Source organism: Trichechus manatus, unplaced genomic scaffold (assembly GCF_000243295.1).
Source record: "Trichechus manatus latirostris isolate Lorelei unplaced genomic scaffold, TriManLat1.0 scaffold00045, whole genome shotgun sequence".
NCBI lineage: Eukaryota > Metazoa > Chordata > Mammalia > Sirenia > Trichechidae > Trichechus > Trichechus manatus.
The window spans coordinates 6,219,137-6,240,870 of record NW_004443981.1 but is presented as its reverse complement, the minus strand read 5'-3'; the positions used below and the strand labels follow the sequence as shown (position 1 = coordinate 6,240,870).

Genomic DNA, 21,734 nt, shown 5'->3' with positions numbered 1-21,734 from the left:
GACCCACTGTTGACTCCTTCGGCATTGCCAGCTTGCTTTTTCTCCACTCCACTCTCATATCATTATGCTGAAATCTACTCCCCATGGAGCCCCAGGCAAAGACATGTGCCTGTACCCACCCATCCTCTGTGACCCAAGTCAAGTACCACTTGCTTTATGAAGTCTCCCTACTTCTACACCATATGAGGTGAGATCCCATTTGCTCACAACTTCCCCACAGGACTTTGTTCTTCTCTCTCTCTTTCTCTCTCATGGCACTAGTTACAGTCTGTCTCAGGTTATCAAAATCTGTACACTTGCCTAAGATGCTGAGCTAAGGACCCAGGGATGGAGGGCTTCGGCCCTTCAAAAGCAACCCACAACCAAAGACATAATCTTTGCAAATTCTCCAGAGCCTGTCCTGCATGCATTCAAGCCCCCATGCCTCAGAGCTCCCATGGGTGCTAATTCTTTCACACCCACCCCTCACCCTAGCTGGACTCAATACATCCTGCCATTTGACTATCTGGCCTGGCTGCCCTCATCCTCTCTTCTGCTTCCCAGAGATTTGGCAGCTCATGCATGCTTATCCCATGCTGAGACCTCATCTCAGCCTCGTCCCCCATTTTTGGCTTCATTATTCCTGTCTCAGCCCCCTAGCTGTGAGTGAGCTACCTGACCCACATACTGGATTGCAAATTTCTTAAGGACAGAAATTATGTTTCATTCTTCTTTTATCCCCTACAGAATCAGTTCCACAGTAGGAACAAAGAAAATATTCTTTTTTTTTTTTTTTTTTTTTTGAGGCCAATGTAAATGTCAAGTGCGTAGCATTAATGAGATTGTGGCTCATATAATATGAATTATTTTCTATCTTGGGGCAGAGACATCTGATTTTATCAGTATGCCCCACAGCTTCCTTGGTTTTTCGAAACTTAACTGTAGCTCCTGAAAAGTGTGAGAAGTGAGTCGTAAGCCTACCTGGACAAGAAGAAGGAGGTTTGTATCTGGTAAAGGAGATTTCAGCTTCAGGGCCTGCAGAAGTTCTAGGATGACACTACGAGACAAGTAGAATTTATCCCGCTCCTAAATAAAACAAAACACAAGGAGGTAAGCGACAGTTACACATATAGTGAGAACAGATCAATGTCAAAAAGGGCTTCCCAAAGATTCACAGAGCAGAAGTAAAAACCAGTACTTAAAAATATATAATGAGCCGTCCTTAAGAAATAACATTAAAGCTAAAAAGAAACGAAAAAGGCACTTGTTTATGTCTGTACTGAAGCACTGAGAGCACATAATTTAATGGATAAGAGAAAGAAAAGCTGCTGTTGTTGTTAGCTGCTGTCCAGTTAATTCTGACTCCTGGCGACCCCAAGTGTACAGAGTAGAACTGCACTCCATAGGGTTTTCAAGGCTGCGACTTTTCGGAAGCAGATCGATAGGCCTGACTTTCAAGGCTCCTCTGGATGGGCTTGAACAACCATCTTTTCTGTTAGCAATCTAGTGCTTAACCATTTGTGGCCAAGCAGGGACATTAAAGATAGCCTAACGTTGGTGGCATAGTGGTTAAGAGCTATGGCTGCTAACCGAAAGGTCAGCAGTTTGAATCCACCAGGTGCTCCTTTGAAACCCTATGGGGCAGGTCTACTCTGTCCTACAGGGTAGCTATGAGTCAGAATTGACTTGATGGCAATGGGTTTGGTTTTTTTTGTTTGTTTGTTTAGCTTTAAATATTGAAACCACAGGATTTGCTTCTTATCTGCATGGGTTTCCAAGAACTGCTGAAATTAAACAAATCTAAAACTATTTCTTTCAACACAAAATGATTTAGAGAGCAATATGTGCAGCTATTTAAAGAGTCCTACTATCTTCTCAAAAGAACTTTCTTTTTAAATGGACTGTTTCAAGTATACAGGGAAATAGGGAGAAAGGAATATATCTATGGACTAATCACCCATCTTTGTCCAACTGTAAAATTTTGCTTTATTTGCTTCAACATTTTTAAAATAAATAAAACATAACAGAAACAGTTGAAGCTACCGATACGGTGCTCTCTTTTTTTTCCTTCCTCCCTCCCTTCCTTAAAGTAGCCATTATTTTGAATCTGGTGCTTATTATTTCATGAATGTTTTTATACTTTTATTACATATGTATACTTCCATTATAATGTATACTATGTTTAACAGGTTTTAAACTTCCTATAAATGGTATCATAGTGTACACACATTTCTGCAACCTGTAATTTTTCTCTACATTTTATTTTCAGAACTTATCCCTATTGATACATGTAGCTCTAGTTCTTTCAACTAAACCGAAAAACCCACTGCCATGGGGTCGATCCTGACTCACAGCGACCCTATGGGACAGAGAAGAACTGCCCCATTGGGTTTCCAAGGTTGTAAATCTTTATGGAAGCAGACCGCCAAATTTTTCTCCTGTGAAGCAGCTGGTGGGGTCGAACCACCAACCTTTTGGTTAGCAGACAATTGCTTTAACCACTTTCAACTACACTGCTGAATAATATCCTATTGTTAAATACATCACAATTTATTGATCTGTTCTCCTATTGATGGAATGTTAGATTTTTTGCAATTTTGTAAGCCTTTTTTGTTTGTTTGTAAGCCTTTTTATTGTAAAATATAACATACATACAGAAAGGTATATAGAATATAAATGTACAGTTAAATGGATTCATATAAATTGAACACTCATGTAATCACCACCCAGATCAAACAATAGAACATTGCAAGCACTTGGAAGCCACCTGTGTGTCTTTTCCTGATCATAATCAAGTAACTGGAGTCCCTGTGGGTCTGTATCCATGGTCATTTCTTTCTACTCATTCTTGCTCAGAGTATCTTGCCTCCTTGTGTGTCTGATTATCTTTGATTTTGTGCTGGATAATATATTGCAAAATTATTTATAGAAATAATTTGAGGCCTGAAATTTTGTCTTCCTTCAAAGAGCTTTCTGTTTGTTTTTTGCTGGGTGTCTGGGGGCACTAGCATTACAGGGTTACCTTATACACATACAAAGCTTGCAATATCTTCTCTTAGGCCACCCACATGACTTGACACTGAGCTGTGCCCATGGGAGGTCAAGTTTACTTCTGAGTTATCTTTACCTTGTGGTCCTAGCCAAGAATGGGGGTGGTTTATCAGAGACCCGCTCTTGGCAGTTCCCAGATTCTGACTTTTGTCCCCTTACCCCCATTGGTGAAGTAAAGGAGTCAGCAAAAAAGAAGACCCTCAGCAAGATGGACTGACACAGTGGCTGCAACAATGGTCTCAAACATAGTAATAATTGTCAGGATGGTGCAGGACCAGGCTGCGTTTTGTTCTGTTGTACACAGTGTCGCTATGAGTCGGAACTCATAGATACAACAACAACCATGATGGGGTTTCCAAAATTGCAGCTCAGCCTCAGTCACATCTCCAGATTGGTAAATGACCCCAGGGCAAGAATGGCCTTCAGGGCTATGTTCACGACTCCGCATTCTGGTGTTCTCCCAGATAATTCTTCTGGCAATTCTTCTATACCTAGTTAGCATTTTGATGTTTTTAAGAAGTTCTCAAAAAATATTTTGTTTACCTCTTTTTTAACTTTTTAAGTAAGAGAATAATTTTAAATTATCTTATCTAACATTACCAGGATAGAAAGTCTAGGGTTTTTATTGGAATTATACTAGATTTGAAGGTTAATCTGTGGGAATTAGCTGTCTTTATGATACTGGGTTCTCATCCACGAACATGGAATCTGTCTCTATGAATTTAGATCTTTAATGTTCTTCAGTAATTTTTTCTGGTTATCTCCATAAAGTTCTTGCATATTTTTTCTTAGATTTATTTTTTGTTGTCACAATAAGTGTCATTTCTAAAATTACCTTTTATACTCATTCGTAGCTGAATATTAAAGGGAGATGACTTCTGGATATTCATTTGTACTCAGGATCCTTGCTGAACTCTCTTATAAGTTCTAAAAACATCTGTATAGATTCTCTCGGGTTCATTTATAATCATATTATCTTTAAAAAAAAATGGGAGTTTTATTTATCTTTTCTAATCTTTATACCAGGAGCTCTGGTGGGGCAGTGGTTAATTGCTAGACTGTTTGAACCCAACAGCTGCTCCTTGGGAGAAAGATGTGGCAGTCTGTAGCTGTAAAGATTATAGCTTTGGAATGGGGCAGTTCTACTCTGTCCTATAAGGTTTCTACGAGTCGGAATCAACTCAATGGCAACAGGTTAATCCTTAAACTTTCATTTCTTCTTCCTGTCTTGCTGAACTGATAGGACCTCCAGCACAATGGTGAAGATAAGCAGTGATAATGGACATCCTTGACTTATTTATAATTTCAAAGGGACTACTGTTGGCATTTCATCATTAAGTATAATGTTTGCTAGAGGTTTTTGGTAGATATCCTCTATCAAGTTAAGGAAATTCCCTTCTATTCCTGGGTCGATAAAAGCTTAATCATAAATGGGTGATGAGTTATATAGAACGCTTTTCCTGCATTTGCTGAAATAAGGATAAAAGTTTTTCTGTTTAATCTGGTAACATGGTGACAGTAATTAAAAAAAAAAACAAAACACTGCTGTCCAGTCGATTCCAACTCATAGTGACCTTATAGGACACAGTAGAACTGTCCCATATGGTTTACAAGGCTGTAAATCCTTCTGGAAGCAGACTGCCATATCTTGCTCCTGCAGAGCAGCTGGTGGGTTTGAACCGCCGACCTTTTGGTTAACAGCCGAGCACTTTAACCACAGTGCCACCCAGGATCCTCAGTGACATTAATAGATCCTTGAACCATTCTTATATTTCAGGAAAATACCAACTGTGTCATGATGCATTATTTTTTTTGATGCACTGATTTAATATTATTCATTCAGAAATTTTGCATCTATGAAGTATAATTGGCCTATAATTTTCCTTTCCCCATTGCTCTTCAAGATTCTTTACATGTTCATTGGATCCAATTTGCTTATTGTATTGTTGAAATCTTCTAAAGACTTCTTAATTTTTTATCTGCTTGATCAATTACTGAAAGAAATGTGTTAAAATTTCCCTTATGATTGTGAAGTTATCAATGTCTTTTTGTAATTTTATTATTTTTTGTATTATACATGTTGAGACTATGTTCTTAGATATATATATAGTTTTAGAACTGTCACATTTTCCTGGTGGATTTTTCCTCTTATCAATATGGTTGCCTTCTTTATAATAATGCTTTTCAACTTAACATCAATTTACTAACTTAAGCTTTCTTTTATTAGTATTTTCCTGGTATATCTTTTTAAATGCTTTTTCTTTCGAATTTTCTGTATATGTGTTTTAGGTGTGTCTTATAAATAACATGTGGCTGGATTTTTAAAATCTAGTATGATAATTTCTGCCTTTTAACTGGTGAGTTCAGTCTGCTAATATTTATTGTGATTACTGGAATATTTGGAACTTATTTCTATCATCTTATTTGTGCTTCTTCCAGCTTGTTCCATGATTCTCTTTTTGTCTTGACTTTTTATTACTGACTTTTTTTTTTTTTCCTGTCTACCTGTTTGGAACTTATACATTCTATTTCTAGTCTGTAGGGTTTATACGTAAAACATTTATATGTATTCTTAAGAGTTACTAATTATCTCTGCCTTCCTTCTGAACACTACATAGAATGATTTAACTCCAATTCCCACCCACAACTACCTCTCTCATCTTACAGGTTATTGTTTTCCAGTATTTTAGTCTTACCTTGTTTTTCTACACATCAAATTAGTCATTATTATTATTACTGCTTTATACTGTCAGTGATAACCAAGATTTCTATGCTTTACCAACTCCTTTAAGCATCATTCCTTCATACATTTCACTCCTTCCTTCTAGGTTCAATTTCCTTCTTCCTGTAGTTTATCTTTTAGTAATAATCCATTAGGAAAAAATTCCCTTTTCCCCTAGTAGTAAATGTATTTAGCCTTTACTCTTAAATAATAGTTTAGCTGGTAGAGAATTTCAGGTAGATAATTATTTTTTTCTCATCATCTTAAAGACATTTTCCCATTAAGTTCTAGCTTCCACTGTGCTATTGAGAAGATTGTTGCCAGTCTGTCTATTGAGTCTTTTCTCTTGAATGCTCTTAACATGTTTTGTCTTGGCTGTTCTTCCAAGCTGTACCTACTTATATAGACTATGCCATGAGCAGATACAAATTTAGTTTATTTTTAATACTTTTAGGGCTCATTGTGCTTCCTGAATCTGAGGGTTAATAATTTTCATCAATTCTGGAATTTATAAAAATCCTACTTTTCCTTTCTAAAATACTATTAGATGTATGTTAGATCTTCTCATTACACCCTTCATCTCTTTATCTCTCTTGGATGCATTCTAGAAAATTTCATCAGATCTAGTCTTCATTTCACTAATTCTCTCTTTGGCTGTGTCTAATTTGCTATTTAACTGTCCACGGAGTTTTTTATATCCGTGACTATTTTTCATTTCTAAGATTTCTGCTTGGCCCAAATCTGCCTGTTCTTCTTCTTTCTTTTCTTTTCTTTTTAAGTGACTAGATCTGTTCTCATGTTTTTGATTCACTGTTAACGTGCTTAAAGCCATCTTTACATTCTGTCAGATAGTTCTAATATTGGAAGCTTTAGGGGAATAATCTTGCTGTTTGATGACTCTGCTAGTCTATCTCATGGTGGATTATTTCTGTATGTGTTTTGCAACTTTAGATTATCGGCTCATGTTATCAGGATTTTCACTAGGGGAATTGAGAGGTTAGAGGCTTATTTTTGAGCTTGCTTTTGCCAGACACTCTGAGGTTATCACCAGCTCAGCAACAACGCTACTTGTCTTCTAAGTTTGGGAGCTTCCAGAGCATGGATGTAAAGTCAAGCTCCAAAGTATTTGAAGACAGTCCCATGTTTACTAATCATCAAGGAAGTCTATAAATTTTTTTTCTCCCCAGTTTTCAGGCTGAGAAAGATAGCATTCTTTATCACCTCCATATAATTTTTTTCCTCAAACCACCCTTTTACCAAGTATATAACCTTTCAAAGTATCTGACCTTATGCTGGGGATGATTCAGTTCCAACTACCAACTGGAATAGTCTCAAGAGTTCATCTCCTTTTCTAGTGTGGGCTTTAAAATTCAAGGCACTAAATCACCAAAACAAGCAACTCTCCTGCCCCAGGACTGCTCATTTGCTTACCACTATATTTCTCAATTCCATCTTCATCTTTGCACTTTGCATCTTTATAAAATTAGCTATACCTTTAAAATCATGTGTATTACATTTCAGCCAGCATTTCTAGTATTTTAAGTACTATAGTTTTCAGGTTATCTAGACTGCCGTATTGCCAGAAAGGGAAGTCTCCAAAGCTCTTACTTTTTAAATTCCTTTTCTTTGATAACATAAGGGAGAAGGCTCAGTTAGATACTGTTCTTTCTTATAACTTCACATTATCTTGAGAAAGGCAGGAACACTCCAGATTGAAGCTTTCTACAAGTAATAATCATTTCATGTTAGAGAAATGAGGAAGGATAGATGACAATAGGAAGTGGGAGGCCACTAAAGTTATGATGGATTATGAGGGCATATAATGTATAATGAATGTTCAAAACTATAAATATCCTGAATTCAAACTCTAGAAGGTCCCCTGCAATAAATACCTATAGTGTACAATATAGAAATTGTGTCCTCATTATGGTTCTTCCTCCAAAAAAAATTTATAAACAAATTAAACATAAAGAAGATTAAGAAATTAAATGACTTATAAAAATAGAACATCTTTTCACTGTATTTTTGTATTTGGTACAGTCTCTTACAGTTTTTTTTTTTTTTTTTAATGAGAAAAGGAAGAAGTTATTTTTCAGGAAAGATCTGGAAGAAGAAAAGGATGCTGATTATCTTGGCAGTTAAAAAACATATTGCTCCAGCCAGGGTAATCAATATTCGATAACTAGAAAGACCAAAGAGAAGGTTATCATGAAGCATTTAACACGGCTGAATGGACACCAGATGATAAGAAAGGAGAAAATGATGTTTTAAATAGAATGAAAGTCTATTAAAATTAGATTTCTTATGAGGAAAATAAAGGGTGCGTAAACATGGGAAACATGAATAAAAGAGCATTTTGAATGTACAAGAGAGAACAGAAACAGAGACCCCATTGAAAACAAACTTGGAAAATTTAGAAAGAGGAAGGTAACATTTGCACATTGTTCTTAAGGACAGAAATGCTCCCAGTTTGTCCTGCCTTCTGCTTTTCCATGAGGACAGTGTCTACCAGCTCTGACAATGCTGCTATAGCCACTGGGCAAGCAGTACTTTTCCAGTTTCTCAGTAGTGGGGCAGGGGGTGCTAAAGATAATGCAATAGAGAAAACATTATTAAGGCAAGATGACAAAAGATGCGATTACAATCTCAGAGGCCAAGAGCCCAGAACCGGGGAGACAGACAAATGAAGAGAATTAAGGAGCTCTCCACAGGCTTTTATAAATGACGAGCCGATATTTTTCTAATTTGGGTATAAAAATGGTATGTAGTGATGGCTGGCCCACTAATCGTGACATGGTGAACTTGAAAAGGATCTTAAGAGGTCATTTCGACCATCATCTCATTTCATTCAAAATACCTCTTCCCTTCTAAACCCTTCATCCACATGACCCTCAATTCTCTAAATTTACGTGTTTTAGACATAGCGTGTGTATGTATGGGTAAAGAACTTTCTTCCAATGACATTTGTAAGATCTCAGTAGAATTACTCATTTTTCAGCTCTATTGAAGCAAGTAACTCAACAGGGATTTGACATTGATTGGAACGAATATATTTCAGTTTTCGGTGTCACGGGAACACACACAGACGCGACCTCACCTTCGTGAAAGCTCGGTAGCACAAGCCGCACAGCTCCACCAGGTAAGCCAGCGTGAAGACGGCATTCTGAATCACAAAGCTGAGCAGTTTCGAGAATGGTTCCAACAAACTCTGAAATGAGATTGGGGTTAAATAAAATCAGTTGCTGGCTCCTTCCATAAAAAATAAATAAATAGAAGTATTAATGGTCTGATACTACTTTAACAAATACGATCATCTTTTTCACTTAAGAGCTGTTGCCAGAAGGCTAGTGAAGCAACTCTGTGGGTCTAACAAGAACAGAGCTGCGTCTTCAATCAATGGCTCGAAGAGCGTGATTTAATCATTTTATAGCTCAGGGGAGGGAGGGAAACCCATTCTTCCATGTGGCATCATTAACAAACCTACCTAACTTCACCCCATCCATATGACCACCCCTCAAACAATCAAGATTCTGTGAGGTTTGCATTAGGATCTTCCACTCCATTTCTCAGAACCTTTAACCATCTACATGGGTTTATCAGATCTAGATCCTCTATAAGCCTCTTGTCTCTGTTAAGTAGTGCAAACTACCCTGTGTGTAAGTACCAAAGTACTATTAGCTTAAAACTCTGATCATAGCCCATCCTCCTGCTAGTCTTTATCAGGTAGCCGTTTTCAGTCTTGGCTTCCCCATCAGAATCCCACCAGAGTCAGTTTTAGTTCCTTATGCTTTTGTAAATTATATAAAAACACTCACTGAGCACCTACTAAATGTCAGGCAGAACTAGATGCTTTCATATAATTTATCTTATTTAAATTTATCACTATCCTGGGGAGAAAACATGCTATAATGGTTAATGACACAAGCTGTAGAATCAGACACACATGGGTTCAAACTCTTGCTCTTTGTGATCTTGAACAAATGGTTTAATCTCTCTGCAACTTAGTTGTCTCCTCTGTAAAATGGGGACAATAAGGACTTCCATCTCATTAGGGTTGTTGCAAAAATTAAAGGAGATAATGTATGTAGAGCACTTGGCAAAAGTTCACCACTCTCCATCAGCGTTAGCTATCGTTTTCAAGACTGACCCTCTGAAAATTTAGCATCCCTATTCTGCAGATGAGGTGATTAAGTAGGCAAATTAAGGAACCTGCCTAAGGCCATACAGCTATTGAATGGAATTCAAACTCAAGTTCCAGGGCTTTTTTCCAGAGGTAGAATTGCTTTGTGGAAAAGAAAGGATTTTAACTGGGCTCTTGAAGGACTTCCATGCCATGACTCCCACTACTTCTCAACCTCTTTAGTCCTTACTGACTGGATCATAAAAGTAATACTAGCTCAATGTGCAAACTTAGGAAACGTAGAAAAGGAGAGGAAGTAAAAGTCACCCATATCACCACCTAGTAATAACTTTTTGATATATTTCTCTGTTTCTATACATACCAGTTTACTTAGCTGAAATCTGACACACATATAGTTCTATATATTTTTATTACTTAACATAAGAATTTTCCAATGTCAGTTAAATTCTTTATAATCATCCATTTTAACGGCCACAAAAGTAAGTCAAATGTTATTGTAAATGACATCCTAGTAAATATATTTTTGCATGATATTTGCATTTTCATTTTCTTCCTTAGAATAGATTCCCAAAAAAGAAATGAATAAATCAAAAGATATGAGCATTTTTTAGGTTCTTTTTCCTTACTGATACCAAATGAATTTGTTACATGTTACTTGCTCTTGAGGATAGAAATTATGTCTTTAATTTGTTTGTATCCTCTACAGAAACCCATGTAGTGTTTTCCATATAGAAGATCTTAAAAAAATTCTTTGATTCGTGTTCTTTGCTATGTATAAATATTGTTGCCTTGAAACATAGACAATGGGGGCTGGAATATGTCTCAAATTCCTATATAATGCATTCTTATTGTTTAAAAAGAGAAACCTGAATTCAAGCCTATATAAAAACTTACTCCTATATCTAGCAGAGCAGAATGGTGATGAGGCACCCTGGTGGTGCAGTGGTTAAGTGCTCAGCTGCTAACTGAAAGGTCGGCAGTTTGAACCTACCAGCTGCTCCGCGGGAGAAAGATGTGGCAGTCTGCTTCAGTAAAGATTACAGCCTTGGAAACTCTATGGGGAAGTTCTGGCCTGTCTTGTAGGTTCGCTATGAGTTGGAATCAACTCAACAGCAATGGGTTTTTGAAAGCATAGTGCTGGGAAAATGTGATACAAAGAAAAAACAAGGAACTTGAAATCAAAGGACCTATGATGAAGTCTCAAATCTTCTACCAGCCAGCTATGTGACCTTGGCCAAGACACTTTATTTCTCTGAGCCTGTTTCCTTATCTGCAAATGAGCAGGTTGGGCCAAATGATCTCTAAGCAACTTTCCACTATAAATACTCCATGAGTCTATGAAAGCACAGTCAAGGGAACAGTTGCAGGAGACGAGGCTTGTTAGTATATTAACTAGTATTTACAAACTATTGCACCACTGCATATAATGTAGCCCAGAAACACCAGAAAAACCAAGGTGAATAAAACACAGTGCTGGACTTCATAAAGCTCACAGTCCCACTGGGGAGACTTCAGTACAATAGCTAATACAGAGATCTCTACCGAGTATTGTGAGGTCTGCTACAGAAGGAAGTTGCCTCAGAGGATATGAGCATTTTTATTTAAATAGGATCTTGAAGAATGAGAAGTCCACCACACAGACAAGGGTATAAAGCATTTCAGGCAAAGCAAATGGCCTAAGCAAAGGCAAAAAACCAAAACCAAACCCGTTGCGGTCGAGTCGATTCCGACTCATAGTGACCCTATAGGACGGAGTAGAACTGCCCCATAGGGTTTCCAAAGAGTGCTTGGTGGATTCGAACTGCCGACCTTTTGGTTAGCAGCTTTAGCTCTTAACCACTACACCACCAGGATTTCCAAGCGAAGGCAAGGAGCTATGAAATTAAATGAGATTATATATGTAAAGCACTTAGCACAATGCCTGCCATATGGTAAGTGCTCAACAAATGGCGGTGGTTGTTTTTGATGATGACAGTGATGATAATTGTAAAAGTGCAGAGGCATGAAAACAGGACAAGGTAGCTAAAGATTAAACTGGAAAGTAGGCTGTTGTGCAGTATCTCCTTTGTGCCATATTAAGGAATTTGGACATTATCATGAAAAAAATGAAGAGTTAGCAAAGATTTTCCAGTAAGGAATTATCACGGTGACATCTAAGCTTAGGAGGATCACCTTGTCAGTAGTATAAAGGATGGATTGGTGGCCATGGCTCAGGACTAGGAAGTGTTGTTCTTGTTGCAGTGTGCTGCTGAGTGGATTCCGACTCATGGTGACCCTACAGAACAGAGAAGAATTGCCCCACAGGGTTTCCTAGGCTATAATCTTCATGGCAGCAGATCACCGGGTCTTTTCTCCCACAGAGCCACTAGGTGGGTTTGAACTGCCGACCTTTCAATTAGCAGTGGAGCACTTACCCATTGCGCCATCAGGGCTCCTATTTTTTTAAGGACTGGGAAGACTTATTATTAAAAAATGATATTGTGATGTTCTAGACTTCTTCATACTAGATGCTGACCTAGCACCAGGAGCGGAAAAGAGGCTGCAAGTGCAGCGTTCAGTATGCAATAACTACGTCTTCAGTACTGCTACGTGCCTGTCTTCTTAGGTTAAATAATAATTGAATAACCAATTGGTTATTTTTTTCTGAAACATACATACCCTTGTGGCATTCGTAGTAGGTATCTTCAAGAGGCAAATCATAATTCTCAAACTGGAATCTAAAGAACACTGTAAACAAATATAAGAAAAGTAGGTCAGTACCTTTCTTAACACATCTTTTGCTTGAAATATATCCTTTCAGCATATCTTCAGGAAAAAAACCTGAAACATAACTGCCTCTCTACAGCTGTCCTATGCCATTTATTCATGTTGAAAAAAATTAGTCTTGGGTTAAAAATAATTAAACTATTAATTGCATAATTAAACAATGTTAATTAATTAAATAGTTAAACACAGCTCCTATGCTATTTCTCAAAGATAAATATAAATTAAACCAAACAGAGAACTGAATAGATAATTGAATGAATAGATGGACTGACAGATGAATAGTTAGATATTAACTATGTGCAACTCTAAAGAGGTACACTAATTTGTGAAAGGCCATGTTGGGGGAAAAATTAAAAAACTACTTAGATCTGTTTAATACCATTAGACTTATTAGTCCACAAAGGAACTAGTTTCATTTGCCCTTTCTCTACTACTAAAAGATGTGACAAAAACCTGAGAAAAAGCAATAAAATTTCTACAATAGAAAATCATGCCTCACAAATCTATTCTGGTAAGATTCCATATCAAAATGCATTTTTAAAATTGAATTCTGTGGGATTGGGAGAAAACGTTACAGCAAGAATAAACAATTACGTTATTTAACATTTTTTAAATCTCACAATAATTTAAGATACAGCTAAATCTCTGCAGCTGGGTATGACACTAACCTCTTTAAGATGACACAAACTAAGCCAATGGTTCTCCAAGCATCCAACCTACCTGAAAAATTGTTAGAAATGCAATTTCTCAGGCTCCACCCATCCCTACTAAATGAAGAACTGGGGGTAGGATCCAGTAATAGGTGTTTTACCAAGCCCTTCTGGGGATACTGATGCAAATTAAAGTGTGAGGACCACTTCTCTAAATTGATGAGAAACTACAAGAAGTTTTTCAGTAGCTTAGTATTTTTTCCCAGAGATTAAAAAAAGGGGGGGAGGGTGCAGAAGATATTAGAGGCAGTGCCCAGATCCCAGATGTCGCCTAGCAGGCCAAATTCTTACATACATTCTGAAAGTCCACATATTTTACAAGTACCTACTAAAGGAATCACTGGTCTGTTTGATCTGCTCAACACCCAAAGGAGTTGATGTGACTTTTACTTTACTCTAAACTAGGGGCTGAAACCCTCTGCCCATCAGGCCCCTGTAGTGTTTTTAAAATCAAGAAATTTCACCTTGAAAAGAAGTGGGAAGATCTGACAACACCAAGCCTGCAATCCCTCATAACAATTAGCTGGGGCGGAGTGGCAGCTGACCTCTTTGGAAGAGAATGGTGCTTTCCAGTACTCAAGGGTCTCAATTCCCATTTTTATCTCATCTCACTCCACTCATTAACCTGGCATGCAGGGTCCCTATAGGCAGGGCTGACTGTCATGCAATTTTAGGCTTACCAGTTGTTTACAGCTGGCAACCTTTCCAATTGGTCAGTGTTCAAGTTAAATATTTCAACTCTGGCATTTGGACTTGCCCCGCCTACCCCACTCCTTCTCTTGGAGTGTGTGTCTCTTTAGCAATGAATGGCCCTGGATGGCTCTCTGGTCCAAGAGAGGCTCCACGTGCCACCTTAAAATGTGTGTACTTGATGGCCCATATGTGTGTGTACGGTAGAGATATACATAAATGGTTTCAAAGCACTATTCCTCCTTGCTTGGATTTACTCAGCTACTCAGACTTGTGTGCGGACAGGAATCACAGCATGAGAGATGGTAAGGGGATAAGCAGTCAACCAGAAATATCACCTTGGTCTTACAAGTTCTTTATTCGCAAACACACAAGCAATCATTTCCCGTCAGATAATTCTCTAAAACGGATACTTTACATTCTATGTCTGGGCTCCTTTTAGACAGAACCATTTATTTATGTAAGTAATATCCACATGAGGAAAATTTCTAGGTAAACACAATCTACTAATGTCTTTCTGACCTTTGTTTTAATCAACTGGACGTATATGCAGTAACTGAGCCAAAACTGCTCACTGCACATTGCTGTTATTCTGCAACAATTGGAGAAAACAATCTAAATAGTTCTCTCCACTCAGGCTGACAGAGATGTCTTATAGCCCCTTGTAATACATTAAAACACCCAAGACCCTGCGTCTTGCGTTGTTCTCCGTAAGCAAATGGTCCCAGTGGAATGCCTTAAAACTTTTAAAAGTATCTGTAAAAAATAGGAAAAGTATCAGATGAAATCCTGGTCCCATCTTACCTTCAGAGGTAAAACACAAGGCAGCTTGGCAAAGAATGTCTGAAACTGGTTGCTGATTGTAGTCCAGAGGCTGCTAGGAGAATCCATGGGCAAAGCTTCCATGAAGGTAGCAATGTTTTCCAAACAGCGTATCATAGCACCCCCTGCTGGTAAATTCTTTTTGTTATTTAGACCCTAAAAACACAAAAGCATAGGCAATCAACTGCTGAAACAGCATGGGAATTCATACAGCTACTTGGTGAAGATCAGTTTAAAACTCACATGTTCACACCATAAGCATGTATTGAGTGCCTACTATAGGCCAACCATTGTAACAGGCAGGAGGGATACAGACAAAAACTGACAAGTTCAGACAAACTTACGGGGAGAAAGTAGTGATGTTTGGCTCAGTGAGAAAAGTAAAATGTGAGCAAGAAGTAAGAAGCATCTTCTAACAACTACTGTTGGCATGGCTAGGTCCTAAGAAGACACAAGGATGAATAAGATGCTTGCTGGAAAGAACTCCGCAGGCCAAAGACTGGGACTAAGGCCTATAGGAGCAGCAAGTTCCCTGTTGCAATCAGCAAGCCCCCAAGCTCACTAACCAGCTGTGAGGTGGAGACTGGAATCCAATCTCCTCTACCCACAACACCAAGTTTCAAAAGTCAACCGGTTCTGTGGAGGTGAGAGCTTGGTGTCTGGCTCCCACCACTTAGTCAAAAGCATTCAGCTTTAAATAAATAGTGTTGTTGTTAGCTGCTGTTGAGACCTTATGTATAACAGAAGGAAACGTTGTCCAGTCCTGTGCCATCTTCATGATCACTCGGATGTTTTAGTCCATTGTTTTGGAACAGTAATGTCCAACTGACACTTTTCAATGCTTTGGCAATTTTTTAATTAAATGATTCTGAATTTCTTCCTCTGCAGTATTACACAGAGAGACTAAAAGAAACATGGACCTCAAACGCAGCCGGGGCTTAGAGCGTCACTAGCAAACCTACCTCTAAGAGCTGACTGAGTGCAGCGATAGAGCTCAACTCGTTGAAGTCCATCAGGGATGTGGCTAAGGTCCGTAAAAAAGTCCCATCTGGAAAGTCAACGGTCAGATTTAGTAGTGCTGAGGTTTCGATGACTAGCCAAGTCTGCAGTGTTTGGATCCTCCATAGATGACTTACCTTTGATGGTGCTCTGGAACAGCTGCGGGAAGATGCCATTGGGTGCAAGTTGATGGAAGATACAGCGCAGGAACTGCTTGGCCACCCCCGCTGCATTGCCAGGAACCATCATGCTGGAGTTTAACAGGCAGAAAAAAGACAAGGAATCATGAGCCAACAATCATTTGCTCGTACAGTTTTTTAGAGTTTAGACATTTATATACTAATCCTCTTACAGAATATCTCACTGTCATTTTCAACTGCAAGATGAAATAGTCTAGTTATAACTAATCTTCATAAACAGTAAGTTTTTAGAAAGAGAGAACCATGAAGTGCCAGAGACGTCCAGACTTATTCCAGTCCCAGACAGAAAAAGTGACCTGCTAAGTCCACATGTCTAGAGAATGGTAGAGACAGTCAAGACTAGAACCCAGTACAGTGGTTATTAGCAAGATCCTCCTAGAAGAGTGTCTTTGGTTAAGAGAGAGAGAGCTATTCTGAGGAAGAAGATGTTCATTCTTACTAGGAGACCTGGGAAGTTTTCTTGGAGCATCTAAACTGGCACTTGTAAAGGATAGGAACCTGATAGAATGGGATAAAAACGTGGAACAGAACATCAAATTCTTAAAAAAATCGAGACTTACTGGACCAGTTGAGACTGGAGGACGCCCCAAGACTATTGTCCAGAGATACTTTTTAAACCTTGAATTAAAACTAGCCCCTGAGGTCACCTTTTAGCTAAATAACAGGTTGGCTCACAAAGAAAGAATTTATCGCCCATGAGTACTGTGCTCCTTTAAAAAATCATCTATATGAGACCAAATGGTCAACAACTGCTTTAAAACAAAGATGAGAAGGTAAGGGGACAGAGAAACTAGATTAATGGAAATAGAACAACTAGAACGGAAATAATGAGAATGTTCACACATTGTGAAGAATGTAACCAATGTCACTGAACAATTTGTGTAGAAATTGTTGAATGGGAACCTTAACTGCTGTCTAAACCTTCACCGAAGACACAATAAAGTATTATTTTAAAAAAACACACCACATAAAATTCTTGGGAATAAATTTAACAAAAGATGGGCAGACTTCTATACTGAAAACTACAACACATTACTGAGAGAACTGTTCATAAATTAGAAGACTCAATATTTTTAAGACGTCGACTGATTTATAGTTTCAATGCAATTCCAGCAGGCTTTTTTGTTTTGGTCAAAATCAAGACGCTTATTCTAAAATTTATATGGAAGAAATCTTGAAAAAGATGAAGGAAGTCACACTACCTGACTTCAAGACTTACAATAAAGCTACAGTAATCAAGACAGTGTGGTGTCAGTGTAAGGATCACAAATAGATCAATGGACCAATATAAGGAGCTTAGGCTTATGTGGTTATTTGATTTTCAACAGAACCAAGGTGATCCAATGGGGAAGGGGAAGTCGTCTTTATTTTTTTTAAATGGGGCTGAAATAATAGCATATCCACATGGATAAAAAGGAGTCCAACCTCTACCTCACATTACATATAAAAATTAATTTGAGATGGATCACAGACCTAAATAAAAATGCTAAAGCCATAAATCAGCTACAGGAAAATTGGAGAATATCTTCATGACTTGAAAGTTGGCAAAGGATTCTTAGACAAACAACTCTACCTTAGACAAAAGAAATACAAAAATTTGTTTACAAGAAGATTTGTATAAGAATGTCTGTAGCAGCTTTATTTATAATAGATCAAATCTAGAAACAACCCTGATGTCCATCCATAGGAAAATAAACAAACTATGGGATACTACTCAGCTCTAGAAAGCTCTAGAACAGAAACGAACTACTGATATATGCAACATGAATGAATCTCGAAAATATTATGTTGAGTAAAAGAAACCCTACACAAAAGAGTACATACAGTATGATTCCATTTATATGAAACTCTAAGATTCCATTTATATGAAGCTCTAGAACAGGTAAAATTAATCGATGGTAGAAAAAAATCACAACAATGCTTGCCTCAGTGGGAGAGGAGGTTGTCTGGGAAAGCACAAGAAGAAACTTTCTGCGGGTAATGGTAGTGTCCCATATCTTGACAAGGCTTTGGATTATACAGATGAATGGATTTGTCACAACTCAGTGAATGCACACTTAAGATTTGTGTACTTCTTTGTATGTAGATTTTGCATCAAAAGGAAAAACTATAAACAAAAACTGAACTTAAGTCAATGCTGAAGTATATGAGGGAAAGTACACTTACGTCTGACTCGCCACACTGGTCTTGTTCCTCAAGTATACAAGGCATGTTCCTGACTTAAAGCCTTTGCCTTTCCTGTTCCCTCTGCCTGGAATGTTCTTTCCATAAATCGCTGCATGGGTCACTCCCTCGCTTTATTCAAACATCGCTTCCTCAGAGAGGCCTTCTCTGATCATTGCATCTAAAACACCACCTCCAGTCACTCTCTATCCCCTGTCTCTGCTTTGTTATTCTTCAGAGCATTTAACAACAAATGATATTAAACTAAATTGTCCAATTGTTTGTTAATTTGCTTATTGTCTGCTTCCTCAACTAGAATGAGAGTTTCACGAGAGTCAGGATTTGCCATTTGTTAACAACCATCATGTCCAGTAGTCAACAGATGCCTGCTGAATGAATGAAAGTCATACAGGTCTCATAGCACGCTGTATATTTTCTTCACAGAACTCAGTTGACAATTATAAATTTGTGTGAATATCTTACTTGTGCTTGCCCCTCCATGAAGGTAGGAATCATGTCAATTTTGTCCTTAATTGTGTCCTTAGTATCTAGCACAGTGCCTGGCACATGGTGGACTTAAAATTATTTGTTGACTGAGTAAATGAATCAAGGCACGAACAGAAAATGAACAACTACTGCTCTCTGTGACGTCTCTTTTTCTTCATATAAACAGAACTAGAGCTGGGTCTGGAACCTAAGGATGTTCCTTCCACGGTGTACACGCCAGTGCTTTAGAAGTAGAATGAACACACATAGGGGACAAATAGAAGGTGAGGTTTGGGCTCAGTTTAGGACCTTACCTTTCTGCTTGATTAGAAAAAGTAGTGCTGGACGCCAACCTAGGAAATAAGGTAAACAGTCACAAGAATATCTTGGGTTTTCACGAGGAAATGCATGAGTACTCGGCTAGGAACTGCTGAGGCTCAGGGTTAAATGGAGAGCCAGGTATAATTCCCTTGACCAGGGACTGAGGGCCCAGTTGGCAGTCAGTCCCTGAAACCTACTTTCTGCACCACATCAGAAATTTCCATTTCCACTTAGCATGAAGATAAGCTGGTTTTCTATCACCAGGCTAATCTACAAAATGGCCTCTGCAGCAAGGTTAGACATTTGATCCACTTCATTCCCATATTAACTCAACTCAAAATCATGTCTTTGTTATACAACCTCTGAAATCTAACTACAAACAAATCATAAACTGTAAAAGTCTCTATAATACAGTAAAATAGGCAACAGGTATCTGCCGGCTAAGTGTTGGGTTGATAATGATGAGAAATCTATTTATATTGAGAAGAGAAATGTCCTAAGTTAAGAAATCAATATATAACATTAATCTTTACAAAGAATAAGTATATGGTTATATATGCTTGGAAATATTCTATCAGGTATCATGCAGAAGGTGAATTACTGTAAAATTAGAAGAACGTGTCTTGGTAAGTACAATATTAAAGAAACAAATAAGGAGAATGCTGCAAATTTATTTACTTTCTTAAGGCTACAAGAGTGAGTCAAGCCAAGAACCTGGATGGAGAGGAATAGAGGGTCCAGCAATAGAGACACCATTCCCATTTGCTTTGGTTATGGGGCCCTGTCCTGCTAATGACACTATAACAAATAAATAAACATTAAAAAAACAAAAAAACAAATCTGTTGCCATCAAGTCGATTCTGACTCATAGTGACCCTACAGGACAAAGAACTGTCCCATAGGGTTTCTAAGGAGCACGTGGTGGATTCGAACTGCCGACCTTTTGGTTAGCAGCCTAACTCTTAACCACTACGCCAGCAGGGTTTCCAGAAAAACATTGGGAAATGAAATAAACCATAATTAGGGTGCAGCAAATATCATTTTATACCTAGAAAACGATATGGTGTAATTTTAAGAAGGATCTAAATAGAGAGTGAGGGTGCCCTGATGGTGCAGTGGTTAAGCTAAGCGCTAGGCTGCTAACAGAAAGATCGGTGATTCAACGCTCCCCCCACCCCCAGCTGCTTAGTGGGAGAAAGATGTGGCAGTCTGCTTTCATAAAGATTACAGCCTTGGGGCAGTTCTAATCTGTCCTATAGGGTTGATATGAGTCGAATCAACTCCATGGCAATCTGTTTGGGTTTTTTTGGGGGGGTTTAAGTAGAGAGTGAAGTATCGAATCCCAAGCGGAAAGGCTTAGGTGGTAAACAAAGGGGATATGCTGAGCTGTAAAACACCTTTGGGAATGGGTTTTGTAGCCGTGACTAGCATAAATAAACAAAGTGGTCGTAAACCCACATTAACTCATCCACTCTTCGAGGTGAAATTCTTCCTTTTCTTCCTTGAGGCATGCAAGGAAGCCATGATTCAGGTGACTGCCAAAACTGATTGCTTGCTGGTGGTGTTGTTGTTAGGTACCCTCAAGTCAGTTCTGACTCATAGTGACCCTGTGTACAACAGAACGAAACACTGCCAAGTCCTGCACCATCCTCACATTTGTTGCTATGTCTGAGCCCATCGTTGCAGCCACTGTTTCAATCCCTCTTGTTGAGAGTCTTCTTCTTTTTCAGTGACCCTCTACTTTACCAAGCATGATGTCCTTCTCAAGAGACTGGTCCCTCCTGATAACACATCCAAAGTATGTGAGATGAAGTCTCATCATCTTTGCTTCTAAGGAGCATTCTGGCTGTACTTTTTCCAAGACAGATTTGTTCCTTCTTCTGGCAGTCCACGGTATATTCAATATTCTTTGCCGACACTATAATTCAAATGCATCAATTCTTTTTCAGTCTTCCTTATTCACTGTCCAGCTTTTGTATGCAAATGAGGTGATTAAAAATACCATGGCCTGAGTCAGGTGCACCCTAGTCCTCGAGGTGATATTTTTGCTTTTTAACACTTTAAAGAGGTCTTTTGCAGTAGTTTGCCCAATGTAATACGTTGTTTGGTTTCTTGACTGCTGCTTCCATGGGCGTTGATTGTGGATCCAAGTAAAATGAAATCCTTGACAACTTCACTCTTGTCTTTGTTTATAACGGTGTTGCTTCCAGTTGTGAGGATTTTTCTTTTCTTATGTTGAGGTGTAATCCATTCTGAAGGTTGTGGTCTTTGATCTTCGTCAGTAAGTGCTTCAAGTCCTCTTCACTTTCAGCAAGCAAACTTGTGTCATCTGCATAATGCAGGTTTTTTTTGTTTGTTTGTTTTTGTTTGTTTTTTTATTGTACTTCAGGTGAAGGCTTACAGAACAAATAGTTTCTTATGAAACAGGAGTACACATAGTGTTTTATGACATTGGTTAACAACCCCACAACATGTCAACCCTCTCCCTTCTTGACATTTTTTTTTTTTGGTGAAAATATACATAGCCGAAGATACACCATTTCAAAAATTTCTACATGCACAGTTCAGTGACATCAACTACTCTCTTCCAGTTGTGCTGTTATTCTCACTTAAGATGAAGGCTTACAGAACAAAATAGTTTCTCATTTAACAGTTACTACAAATGTTGCCCTATGACAATGGTT

At 38.3% G+C, this 21,734-nt stretch overlaps 1 protein-coding gene across 2 annotated transcripts in view; it reads right to left on the bottom strand.

Annotated features, from left to right (window-relative positions):
• The window catches only part of UNC79 (unc-79 homolog, NALCN channel complex subunit), a 242,971-nt gene that overhangs the window by 30,968 nt on the left and 190,269 nt on the right, over positions 1-21,734 (bottom strand). For both annotated transcript variants that reach the window (XM_023731755.1, XM_004376690.2), the window contains 7 exons: positions 19,044-19,082; positions 16,018-16,130; positions 15,844-15,929; positions 14,864-15,037; positions 12,552-12,620; positions 8,850-8,960; positions 961-1,065 (listed from right to left, as the gene is read on the bottom strand). In XM_023731755.1, coding sequence (XP_023587523.1) covers positions 961-1,065; positions 8,850-8,960; positions 12,552-12,620; positions 14,864-15,037; positions 15,844-15,929; positions 16,018-16,130; positions 19,044-19,082 — 697 coding nt within the window. The remainder of the gene's footprint in view (positions 1-960; positions 1,066-8,849; positions 8,961-12,551; positions 12,621-14,863; positions 15,038-15,843; positions 15,930-16,017; positions 16,131-19,043; positions 19,083-21,734) is intronic.